The 12,868-nt window shown below is 60.1% G+C and overlaps 1 protein-coding gene across 1 annotated transcript in view; it reads right to left on the bottom strand.

Annotated features, from left to right (window-relative positions):
- The window catches only part of ARID3A (AT-rich interaction domain 3A), a 52,578-nt gene extending 39,811 nt beyond the window's left edge, over positions 1 to 12,767 (bottom strand). Inside the window, exons 1-2 of the mRNA XM_017885630.1 lie at positions 12,739 to 12,767; positions 12,194 to 12,512 (exon numbers count right to left, since the gene is read on the bottom strand). Coding sequence (XP_017741119.1) covers positions 12,194 to 12,512; positions 12,739 to 12,767 — 348 coding nt within the window. The remainder of the gene's footprint in view (positions 1 to 12,193; positions 12,513 to 12,738) is intronic.
- Between the last annotated feature and the right edge of the window lie 101 nt (positions 12,768 to 12,868).

Here is a 12,868-nt window from a genome sequence, read left to right as displayed (position 1 = left end):
CTGGGTGACAGAGTGAGACTCCGTCTCAAAAATAAATAAATAAAATAAAATAAAATAAAATAAAATGAAATACCCAGTGTTCTCTCCCCCAGGCAGTGCTGAACCTGCCACGCTGGGGTGTCCCACACAGGGCCCCGCCCCGCAGACCGGCCGGCCCACCCACAATACGCCCTCATGCTCCCACCTGGACACCGGGGCCCTGCCTCTGTGGCTCTCATTTTTCCCTGCTGAGAAATGGGCTTCAAGGAACCACAGGGTCCAAGTACTTTGTCCAGGGCTGGGCACTCGGCAATTAACTCTGTCCTGGGGTTCTCTGCAGACTGGACCTGGACAGTCCCAGAAAGCCCCAGAAGAAAAGAGGCACCTGGTGGGAGACTGCGGTCCCATCACTCCCAGCCCAGGTTCTCTGAACAGAAATGCAGCCAGGCACCAGCAGCAGGAGCCGGGCAGTCCAAGGGGCCAGAACATGCCTGGCCCGGCCACGTCGACGCCGTCCCCACAGTGAGACATGGGCCCACCTGTAGTCTGAGCCCAAAGACGGCTGCAGGAAGGAAGGGGCCGCATCCCACCTCTCACCCGGGAGTCAAGAGGAAGGGCCCGCCCTGGTGGGCTCAGGATCCGGGGTCCCTCGGGCACATCCGGCAGGAGCTTCTGCCAGAACCCCAGGTCAAGGACAGGAAGGAATTGCCCCTACCGTGGGCAGCAGCCTCGGAGGAGTCACTCAAGGCTGTGCCTGCTCCAGGGACACCTCACCCCGCAGGGAGCAGACGGAGGTGGACTGGGGCCGCCCAGGGCAGGCAGCAGGGCCCACGCTGTACACCATCCCCTCCTTACAGGAGTCAGAGAAACCTGGGGAACAGTAATGGCCAAGGATGAAAACGAAGTCACAGGAGCTGCACTCCTTCCGATGCCATCCCTGTCTTATGGGCGGGGAAACTGCGGCCCAGAGGAGGTCACAGGCGGCTGGCCCAGGTCGGGCAGAGCTGGGATCGCTGCACATTGGCGTGGCTGGGCTCTCTCCCACCAGGTGGCATTAAAGCAATGAATAACCAGAGGTGATCTGCCTAGTTCCTCCCCAAGAACCAGGTCCAAGTGCCCCCAAGGGCTGGGCACGTGGCCAACTGGGGGGGCCGGTGGCCGGGCAGGGTGCCAGCTGGGGCAGAGACGCCCAGCCGCTCCCAGAGAAATGGCACAGCAAGACCGTGTCTCCAAGAAATAAAATGAAATTAGCCGGGTGTGGTGGTGACTGTCTGTGCTCCCAGCTACTCGGGAGGCTGAAGGGGGAAGATCACTGGAGCCCGGGAGGTGGAGGCTGCAGTGAGCTATGACTGCACCGCTGCACTCCAGCCTGGGCCACAGCACGAGACCCTGTCTCAAAATCCATCCCCGAAAACCAGACTATGAAGGAGGTCCAGCCAGGCTGGCAGTGGGGCCCTCCCAGGGCCGGGGTCAGGGGTCCTGGGTGGGGGACACTCACGTGCCCGGAAGACCCACTTTTGTAGCAGTGAGCGTGGTGCCCCTGAGATGGGTAAAGGTTTGGGGGCACCGGAGCAACGGGGCTGAGGCCGGGGACTGCCACGCGAGAGACACACACCATGGCCGCGAGGGAACCCCACCACCGACACTCCTACCCAGACAGGCTTCCGTGAGCCACACAGTCAGCCACTCCCACGCAGACACACACACACACACACCCCAGACGCGCCCCTGCAGCCAGACACACGGGGAGCAGACACGCCCGGGAGATAACGGCGAGACAGGCCCGCCCTCCACCACGCTGCCCGCCGTCGGGACTCCAGCGCCAGGGGCAGGGGCTTCTGCTCCGTGCACGGCTGTGTCCCCAGTACGCAGGTGAGCTGGCATAAAGCAGGTGCCCCGTAAGTGCCCATGAGACGGTCAGGCTCAGACACATGCGCCCAGGGAGGCAGAGCCTGGTGTTTCTGCCCTAACCTCGCTCAGGGCATGGTGCCACGTCAGCAGAGATGTCCTCTCTCCACAAGTCTGAGATCAGCGTATCAGTGGGACTCCAGGGGAGGGCCCTTCCCTCCTCTCCCAGCTTCTGGGGGCTCCAGGTGTCCTTGGCTTGTGGCCACATCGCTCCAGCCTCTGCCTCTGTCTCCACACAGTTATCTCCTCAAGTGTCCGTGTCTAAATTTCTCTTTTCTTTTTTCTTTTTTGAGACAGAGTCTCGCTCTGTCGCCCAGGCTGGAGTGCAGTGGCGCAATCTCGGCTCACGGCAGCCTCCGCCTCCCGGGTTCAAACAATTCTCTTGCCTCAGCCTCCCAAGTAACTGGGATTACAGGCACCTGCCACCAGGCCCAGCTAATTTTTGTATTTTAGACAAGGTTTCACCGTGTTGGCCAGGCTGGTCTCAAACCTCAGACCACAGGTGATCTGCCCGCCTCGGCCTCCCAAAGCGCTGGGATTACAGGTTTGAGCCACCATGCCCGTCCTTTTTTTTTTTTTCTTTTTTTGACACAGGGTCCTGCCCTGTCGCCCAGGCTGGAGTGCCGTGGTGCCACTATAGCTCACTGCAGCCTCGACCTCCTGGGCTCAAAACAATTCTCCCGCTTTAGCCTTCTGGGTAGCTGGGACCACAGTAGCAAACCACCGCATGTAGCTAATTTTATTATCTTTTTACAGATGGGGTCTCACTATGTTGCCCAGGCTAGTCTCAAACTCCTAGGCTCCAGTGATCCTCCCACCTCAGCCTCCTGAGTAGCTGGGACCACAGGCGTGCACTCCACACCCAGCTAATTTGTGTAGAGACGGGGTCTCGCTCTGTTGCTGAGGCTGGTCTCAAGCTCCTGGACTCAAGTGATCTTCCTGCCTTGGCCTTCCAAAGCGCAGGGATCACAGGCGTGACCTCCCCCTTAGAGGACAACCGACCGGCATGGGATTTGGGGCCACCCGACGCCACAGGACCTCACTGAAGCTAACAACATCTGCAGAGACCCTATTTCCAAATGCAGTTCCTTTCTGAGGTTCCGGGTGGACCTGAGTTTCGGGGGACGCCATCCAATCCAGGACGAGGCTCCTCCTGGAAAGCGGGTTCTCATCTGCTCTCACGTTCTCTGTCTCCGAGGGTGGCAGAGGAGGCTGCTGGGCATGGAATCGGACATGTGTCCGGTGTGGCTTCTGGGCATGGGGCCTGAGTCCCCAGGGAGCCCGTTTCCTGAGCCTGGCCAGAACCAGGGCCTGCGGGCCAGCGGCCTCCACCGACTCCCTGCCCACCCGCCTCGGCCCACGGACTCCCAGCCCAGCCCTGACCAAGGGGCAAGGCCACATCCCGGCGCCGGGGCCTTCAATGGCCAGATTAGTCACCGTTTAACCCTGTGACCCCCAATTGTCCTCTGGCTGTGTGCAGTCGGCAGAGCGGAGAAGAGGCGGTCCGCACCCGCCCCCCGTGCGCCACCCACCAGGTCGGCACCGCAGCGGCTCCCGGACGCCAGTGAAGAGGACCCTGAGTCAAGCGTCCCTCGTGGGTGAAGCCCCTGGTATGCCATGCCCTGGTCAGGACTGACAGAGAATTTGGGGCATCGAAGGGACCTGGACTTCAGCCCTTTGTGTCCAGCAGGGAAACCGAGGCAAGAGAGGACAGGGCTCTGCCGGCAGCTCCTCTGGGTCAGAGAGGGTGGGGGTGCACCCCCAGAGGCCCTGTCCATAGCTTGGCGGTCACCAGGGCTCCGTCAGCTAAGCTGGCTCCAGAGCCCACAGCGGGCAGGGCGGGCGCTGATCTGTGCCCTGCGGCCGATGCGCACCGCTGACCAAGACAGACAGCACCACTCTCTGGCAGCCCCGGGGGGCTAATGGTTAACAGGCCCCACCGTGACCTCATGCTTCAGGGGCCAGCACGAGGCCCCCAGACGCTCAGGCACACAGGAAGGTCGTCCATCACAGGCACACTTGTGCACACGCGGGGAGCCCAGGCAGGCACGCTTTTGGACGCACACTTTCCAGCCTCGGCGTGCACACACACATACGCTTGCAGCCACCCCTGACACACACACACAGCCACATCCACACAAAACACAGGAGACCAGTCCAACACAGCAGCTCACGCCTGTAATCCCAGCACTTTCAGAGACCAAGGTGGGAGGATCACTTGAGCCCAGGAGTTTGAGACCAGGCTGGGCAACAGGATGGCGAGATCCCATCTTTATCGTTAAAAAAATGCCTACACAAGAGACCATCACCCCAACATGAACATTCACACAGGACAGCAGGGCAGACGCGCGCCTGGACACACTCACCAACAGGTCCACGCAAAACAGGGACGTGGGAAGTTTGCCACGTCACTCAGCACACAGAGACCTGAACAAACACCGTGGTGCTGGCTGGGGACATGCAGGCGGACGTGTGAGGTGGCGCTGGCTGGGTGCACACAGCCCCACACATGAGACCCACAGAATCCAGCAGGCGCCCGGTGGGCAGAGGCCATGGAGGGTCCAAAGATGCCGTCTCTGGGGCAAGACCCCTCCCAGGCAGGGTGCCACAAGACCAGACCCACAAGCTGCCCGGCCACAGCCCCAGCGTGCACACTCGCACGCACGCCACAGCGGTTTGCCACGCCCATTCCCCGCCCAGGCACCACGCGGGGACACTCTCTGCCTGCGGGCACCGCTCCCTCGGGCTGCCGCGTGTGTTATTAGAAAGCATGGGGCGTGGCCGGCGCTTGGCAGCAGCGACCAGGGTGGGACGCCGGCGGTGGGCGTGGGGCCAGGCCACGGCGGCGGTGACCCCGCGGCGGTGACCCGGTGGCCAGGCGGTGGTGCAGGGGCCAGATAAGGCTCTTCCGGCTGAGTCAGCGAGGCTCCTGGCATGGGCATAGGCTGGGGCATGGTGCCAGGGGTTGGCGGGCAGGCACCCTCCCCTCGCCCTCCAGGGCCCGGGCTGGCGCGGCGCCAGCAGCCACAGCGGCTTTGATGAGGCAGGCGCTGCCCCGGCGGGAGGACCAGACGCCGGGGGGCTTCCCGACGGCCCTCCCCCCAGCTCACGTGCAGCCAGGCCTCCCGGAGGCCCAGAAAGGCACCAGGGCTGGCAGCCGAGGGCCTGGCTCGGGGCCCTCTCGACAAACACACTCTGTCTCAAACATAGCCGCTGGCTCTGTGCACTTGGAACCTGCTGCCTGACCTCTGGGCAAAGGCCCCAGCTGCACCATCTGCCTGGAGCACCCGCCTGGGCTGGGAAAATTCTACCTTCTCCTTCTTATGCCCCAGAAGCCCAGCTGCAGCATTGGCCTCTTCTACTCCTGCCTGGACCAAGGGTGCCTCCGTTCTGTCCTCCCAGCCTCCTTCTCCCAGCTCCAAACCCTACCAAGGCTCCCCGCTGAGCCCAGCTCTGGGTGCCCTGATGCTCTGCCCACCGCTCCTGCTACACCGAGTTTGACTGCCCCACGGCCCAGGATGGCTTTAAACGCAGCCCAATGCAAATGTGTAAATTTCTTAACACGCAATGAGATTTTTTTTGCAAACGTTTTGGCTCATCAGGTATCATTAGCGTTACTGTATTTTACGTGAGGCCCAAAACAATTCTTCTTCTTCCGATGTAGCCCAGGGAAGCCAAAAAATTGGCCACCTTGGCCCTACACATTACGCTCCAGCCACAGCGATCCAACAGGCAGGATCACTGTCTCACTAACGAACTCTTACACATCCTGCAAAGCCCCAGCCCCAGTGCCTCTTCCTCTGGGCAGCCTCCCCCTCAATCTCCTCTAGCCCAGACCTGACCCCTCGAGGGATTTGGGAAAGCCCAGAGGCCCCTCCGAGATCTCAGTCTGCAATGGAGGTGGTGAGCCCAGGGCAGATCCCAATGCTACCTTCACATCCAGCTCTGGGTCCCACCAGCCTGGGGGTCTCCGGGACAGGATGAAGAAAACGTGCGCCCGCTTCTCCCAGAGCCCTGGCAATTCCAGCTCCCTACCTCCTCCCAAGCACACTGCTCCAAGCACCTCCCACGCCCCAGAGATGTTCATTATGGTATTGTTTACAACAGGGAAATGACCGCGGGAAGCGTGTGGATGGATATGTCGGTGTCCAGGGCCACGAGGGGAACATCCACACAGCTGAAAAGAACCAGGCATCTCGGAACATCCCAATTACAACGCAAACGCACCGCGATAAACAGCTCCTCAAAGCCAGCGGTGGGAGGACCCTCTCGGCCTCCGCTGAAGATCACGTTAGATACCTCCCAGGTCACATTCCTGGGTGCGCATGGGCAGAGAAAGGCCTGGAGAACGCGCGGCTCATGCCCCAGAGGTCAAGGGGGACTTGGGGCTCACTGTAAACGTTCCATTTTCTGCCTCTCTGCAAAAAGAGCGTCAAGTGTTACTTCTGGAACCAAAAGCGTATCGAGAGGCCGGGTGCGGTGGCTCACGCCTGTCATCCCAGCACTCTGGGAGGCCGAGGCGGGCAGATCACAAAGTCAGGAGTTCGAGACCACCCTGGCCAACATGGTGAAACCCTGTCTCTACTAAAAATACAAAAATTAGCTGGGCATAGTGGTGGGCGCCTGTAATCTCAGTTATGCAGGAGGCTGAGGGAGGAGAATTGCTTGAACCCAGGAGGCAGAGGTTGTGGTGAGCCGAGATTGTGCCACTGCACTCCAGCCTCAGTGACAGAGCAAGACTCCGTCTAAAAATAAATAAATAAATAAATAAATAAATAAATAAATAAATAAACCAGGTGTGGTGGCGCCTGTAGTCCCAGCTACTCGAGAGGCTGAGGCAGGAGAATGGCGTGAACCCAGGAGGCGGAGCCTGCAGTGAGCAGAGATCGCGCCACTGCACTCCAGCCTGGGCCACAGAGAGAGACTCTGTCTCAAAAAAAAAAAAAAGAGATAAAATAATGTATCTATGTGTATTTTCCACAATTAAAAAAACCAAATGAGCTGAAAAGACCAAAAAAAACCAGAACTGGACGCCCGCTTCCTGCTGGGGTCCTGCTTCACCCCCCGAGAGCTGCCTGGCAGGCACCGTGGTGAGGACCCAGTGGTCTCTGGGGCTGGGCCCAGCGAGGTGTGTCTGGCCTTGAGCCCAAGAGGTGCTGGTGGCTGTCGCTGCCCCAGTGCCCACAAACGCCCAGCTGCCAGGCCCAGAGACCTGGATGTGAGGACAGCATTGAGGTCTGCCCTGGCCTAACCACCTTCATTCCAAACAAAACAAAAAAAAACCGAGGGGCAGCCGGGTTTCCTCAAAACCATCCCGCCAGAGGCTCCCCGGGCCATCCACCCACACACTCCTGGGTTCTCTCTGGCGGGTGCATCCCAGGATCAAACTCCAGCTCTGACACTTCCCTCATGAGACTGTGCACAGGTCGTATCATCGTTCCCAGGCCTCAGTTTCTCACCTGCACAACAGGTTCAACAGCAGCTCCTTCCTTGTGGGATCATGTGAGGATCTGGGAAAGGACCTGTCTAAAACACTCAGTGACTTTCTTCATGAGACTGGCTAGTGCTGCCATTCCTACGCCTCTGAGCTCACCTGCACGTTCCATGGGGAGCAAGCTTTACCATGGAAAGCGGAGGCAGAAATCCCAACACTGAATAAAAATCAAAACCACAGTGAGAAACCACGCCACCCCGACAAGGAAGGCCAGGACCAAAATGTCGGCCATAGGCCGGGCGCAGTGGCTCACGTCTATGATCTCAGCACTCTGGGAGGCTGAGGTGTGAGGATCACCTGAGGTTGGGAGTTCAAGACCATCCTGCCCCACACGGTGAAACCCTGTCTCTACTAAAAACACAAAAATGAGCTGGGCGTGGTGATGGGCATCTGTAATCCCATCTACTCGGGAACTCCAGCCTGGGTGACAGAGCACGACTCTTGTCTCAAAAAAAAAAAAAAAGTTGACAGTAACAAGTCGTGAGGATGTAGAGGAACTGGAACCCACATCTGTGACTGGTGGGAAGGTAAGGTGGGCAGCTGCTTGCTAAACAGTGCAGCAGTTCCTCTGATGTGTTAATATGAAGACACCAACAGACCCAGCTACACCCCAAAGTAACAAAAACATACGCCCACATAAAAACCTGTCCAGCGCTACAAACCCAAAAGGCAGAAACCAACCAAGTGGCCATCGACAGCTGAACTGGTAGACACAATAGGGCACATCCACACAGCGGAGTATGACTCAGCCGTGAAAAGGAAGGAGACTCTAACCCAGGCCATGGTGCTGATGCACCTTGAGGACGTCACGCTCAGTGAGATACGCCAGACACAGAAGGCCACGCGGTGTGTGATCCCATTTCTTTTTTTTTCTTTGTTCTTGTTTTTTTTTTTTTTGAGAGGGAGTCTCGCTCTGTCACTCACGCTGGAGTGCAACGACACGATCTCGGCTCACTGCAACCTCGGCCTCCTGGGTTCAAGCGATTCTGTCTCAGCCTCCAGAGTAGCTGGGATTACAGGCACTCGCCACCACGCCCGGCTGAGTTTATACTTTGTTTGTATTTATTTTTTGAGACAGGGTCTTGCTCTGTCACCCAGGCTGGAGTCCAGTGTTGCAATCACAGCTCACCGCAGCCTCCGCCTCCCAGACTCAGGTGATCCTCCCACCTCAGGGTCCCACGTAGCTGGGACTGCAGGTGTGCACCACCACGCCCTGCTAATTTTTTTTTTCTTTTTTTTGTAAAAACAGGGTTTCGTCACCTTGCCCAGGCTAGTCTCGAACTCCTGGGCTCAGGCGATCCGCCCGGCTTGGCCTCCCACAGTGCAGGGATTACAGGTGTGAGCCACTGTGCGGGGCCCGAACTCTACACTTAAAACAGTGAACTGTATGGCATGTGAACCATAGCCCAATAAAGCTGTTTTTTGGCCCGGCGCGGTGGCTCAAGCCTGTAATCCCAGCACTTTGGGAGGCCGAGACGGGTGGATCACGAGGTCAGGAGATTGAGACCATCCTGGCTAATACATTGAAACCCCGTCTCTACTAAAAAAATACAAAAAACTAGCCAGGCGAGGTGGTGCGCGCCTGTAGTCCCAGCTACTCGGGAGGCTGAGGCAGGAGAATGGCGTAAACCCGGGAGGCGGAGCTTGCAGTGAGCCAAGATCATGTCACTGCACTCTAGCCTGGGTGACAGAGTGAGACTCCATCTCAAATAAATAAATTTAAAAATAAATAAATAAATAAAATCCCACCATGGTGGGGTGCGGTGGCTCACGCCTGTAATCCCAGCACTTTGGGAGGCCAAGGCGGGCAAATTGCCTGAGCCCAGGAGTTCTAGACCAGCCTGGGCAGCATAGTGAGACCCCATCTCTACAAAAGTTAGCTGAGTGTGGTGGCACCCGTCTGTGCTCGCAGCTACTCAGGAGGCTGAGGCAGGAGGATCGCTTGACCCTGGGAGATTGAGGCTGCAGGGAGTTAGGACGGCACCACTACACTCCAGCCTACGTAGCAGAGTAAGACCCTGTCTCAAAAATTATAATCATAATCCGACAAAATCCTACCGTGGCCACTTTCTAGAACCCAGGCCTGCTGTGTGGGTGACGGGAGGCCACCAGGAGGCTACGTCAGACATCAAGAGGCTGAGATCCTAATCACTGCCTGACACGTGCTGGCCTCCAAAACTGCACGTCCCCAGGCCCCAGGCAGTGAGGTTCCAGGTGTCCAGGGAAAGAACTCGTGGCCCTGAGCCTGCTGCGCCCGGCCCCCCCTGCAGCCTGGCCACCCACCAGACCTGCAGCCGACAGCAGAATTTCACAGCTGTCGAGGATTTGCAGGCGGAAGTTAGCCCCGAGGCCTGCCAGGACCTGGGAGGAAGAGGCAGAGACAGTGCCAAGCGGCCGGCCGGCGGGCCAGGGCTGCCACGTGCCAGGAAGGGGGTGGGGCAGGCGCCAGAGTCAACAGGGGCCCCAGCGGAGGTGCGGGGGTAACACTGACTGGGCTGGTTGGGCCCAGGCCACTGTTGACACTGGGAATGCAGGTGCCTGGCCAGCTGGGCGGGTGGCAGCATCAGCAGCTGGACCTGCCACGAACGGTCCAGGGTAAGATCCCAGGCCCGGCCAGGCGCAGTGGCTCAGGCCTGCAATCCCAGCACTTTGGGAGGCTGAGTTAGGCAGATCACTTGAGCCCAGGAGTTTGAGACCAACCGGGGCAACACAGCGAGAGCCCTTCTCTGGGGAAAAAAAAAAAATCACAGGACTGCAGGGCGGGGGCCTCCCCCAAGCCCCACTGCCCACAACCCTCCCTCGGCCCCCATCTTCTCAGAGTCCCAATCCCGTCTCCTGCAAGACCCGGAGGCAGCACCCAGCCCCTACACACAAGACCCAGCCCGGAGGCGGCACCAGGTCCCTACACACAAGACCCAGCCCGGAGGCGGCACCAGGTCCCTACACACAAGCCGAGCTTTAGTCTACCTCTAAGGGCCTCTGTGCAGTCCGTTCCCGGTACACCCAGGGGGCAGGTGCAGGGGGGCCAGGGGGCCAGGCACGAGGCAGGAGCTCCATGAATACCTGAGGCTGCTGGTGACACAGTGACTGCCTCCCTGCTCTGGCCTCAGTTTCCCCATCTTGGCTTCCCGCTGCAGGAAAACCCTGCATGGTACCTTCGACCCTGACCCGGGGCATCGCCCAGACAAGCTGGACAGTGGCTTCTGCCTCCCGCCTTTGTTCTGGCCACGCTGCAGGCTGTGGGGTCAGGGCGCCTGGCCCCTCGTCCCTGCCTGATCTGGGCTGGTCACCCCAAAACTCCCCCGTCGGCTTTGGGCCTTGGAGGCCGCGGCTGTCTGGGCGGTGCACGTGTCCAGGGTCAGGTCCACCTCTGACCCCCGAAGGACCGACTGAATGGGGGGCCTTGACCCTCCCTCTGGGCTTGGCTATAACCTTGCGGGGATGGAGGTCTCTATCCAGCTCCTGCCGCCCCCCAGCCCAGGGCTTGCTGCGGGCTGAGTCCCGGGTAGACAGCGATATTGGGTGAATAAACAAATGAAATTAAAGAGAATCCACTCTCAACACGCTCATCTGTACCATCTTAAACCCAGAAAAGATCACAAGACCCCTTGTCCCAACGCTGAGCCTCTGTTTTCTCACTGGCAAAATGGGACTTGCGGCGGCGTGGCCCGTGGAGTATCCCCTTCTGCAGGAGAGGGAAACTGAGTCCCGGAGCAGGGTGGAATCGGCCCTCCCCGAGTCCCCGCCGCAGCCCAGGCCATTCTCCCACACCGTGTCCAGCTTTCAGCTCTTTACTCTTTATGAGTTTCCAGGCAGTTCAAACTTAAGTCTCCTGAGGGTTGCTGGGGTTAGAGACGCCCCTTAAGCTACCAGGCACCCCTGGAGTCAGGAGCCCCGGGAGGCCCCACTGGGTGTCTGTGCCTTGGCCCCTCCTAGGAGGCTCCTCGGAGCGGATTCCGGAAGCCCAGGGAGCCCAGGGTTGAAGGGGCCGCCCCAAGGCAGGCATGTCCCAGCGTGTCCATCACCCACCTCCCTGCGGGAGCCCAGACCAGCCTCCAGCCCCAGGCGAGGAGGTGGTTCCCCGCAGCCGCACCCAGAGGTCAGGGCAGAGCCCAGCTGGCCGAGGGCTGGAATGTGAGCCTGGCCACCATCTGGTTTCCATCTGCCCGGCCCAGCACGGTCCAACTTCAAAGCATCCCCCGCCCGGCCACTTCCTCTGGCCTGGCCGCCTGCAGGGAAAGGCTTGAGCGGCCCCTACTTCCTCCTTCAGCTTGGGGTCCCTGAGACCCCCCTGCCGGCCCTGGCCTTAACCATCCACTCGGAGCCTCACAGACCCTTTCTCCTGCATCTCCTGCAGTCACACCTGAGTCACCCCCAGGTCCCCTCGGCTGCCGGCTGCAGCCTGCAACCCCCCCATGGCTCTCCACAGATGCCAGGGGACGGAGGAGGCCTTGTCACCGCGTCACCAAGGCCCCGGCCTCTCTGCCCGCATCGCCCGCATGCCTGGTTCCTCCAGCCCACGCCCAGCTCGGGCTGGCGCCAGCCTCTCCCTCTCAGACCCGCCTCCCCTCTCTGCCCCATCACCTCCGATACAGGGGCCGTGAAGCCCCCCAGGTTTCTCCTGCCTGGCGGGCACGCCTCACAAATCCCACGTCAGAGCAATGAACAGCCGGCTGGTCGAGCCCACAGCCAGGAGGGAAGCACAGGAAGCTACCGCAGGAGTCCCCAGCTCTCAACTCGACGCCCGGCTCAGCACACGCCCCGCGCAACGAGGGCCTTCGAAGAGCTACCACACGGGACACGTCCACTCACCTGCTTAAACTGCTCCTCATACGTCCAGTCCCCGTGGTCAGGCGGCTGCAGCTGCGGAGCTACATGGGCCCCTCCGGTCTGGGCAGGGCCAGGCCCCGGCCGCTCCTGGCCCCCCAGCGCCCTGGGAACGCCATCGCCTCGGAAGGCCTGGGCTGGCTGGGCCTTTCGGGGGAACAGCGCTGTGGTGCCCAAGTTGGCAGGGCCTGGGGGCCCCAGCCCCTCCTCGTCCTCCTCCTCCTCCTCGTCCTCGTAATCCTCCTCCTCATCCTCATCCTCCCCGAGGTCTTCCTCCATCTCCTCCTCCTCCCATTTGGGTTTCCTGGGGTGAGCAGAGAGGGCAGGAGTCAGGGGAGAAGGTGCTGGCTCGTACCAACCTAGGGAGAGACCCACGCCCCACCCAGCCTCAGTTTCCCTCTCTGGAAATAGGAAGAGCCGGCCGCCGCCAGCTCAGGCTGCAGAGCACGCCCATGAACATAGCCTGCATGAGGCAGCCGTGACATCCACTTTGTTCCCAATCAGCCCAGAACAGCACAAGCCGTCCGTACAGCGTGAATTCTGGGGCCTTGAAAAGCATCACGCGGGGCTGGGCGCGGTGGCTCAAGCCTGTAATCCCAGCACTTTGGGAGGCCGAGACGGGCGGATCACGAGGTCAGGAGATCGAGACCATCCTGGCTA

The sequence above is a fragment of the Rhinopithecus bieti genome, unplaced genomic scaffold (assembly GCF_001698545.2).
Source record: "Rhinopithecus bieti isolate Rb0 unplaced genomic scaffold, ASM169854v2 scaffold_15283, whole genome shotgun sequence".
Lineage (NCBI taxonomy): Eukaryota > Metazoa > Chordata > Mammalia > Primates > Cercopithecidae > Rhinopithecus > Rhinopithecus bieti.
This window is presented reverse-complemented; position numbering and strand designations above follow the sequence as displayed.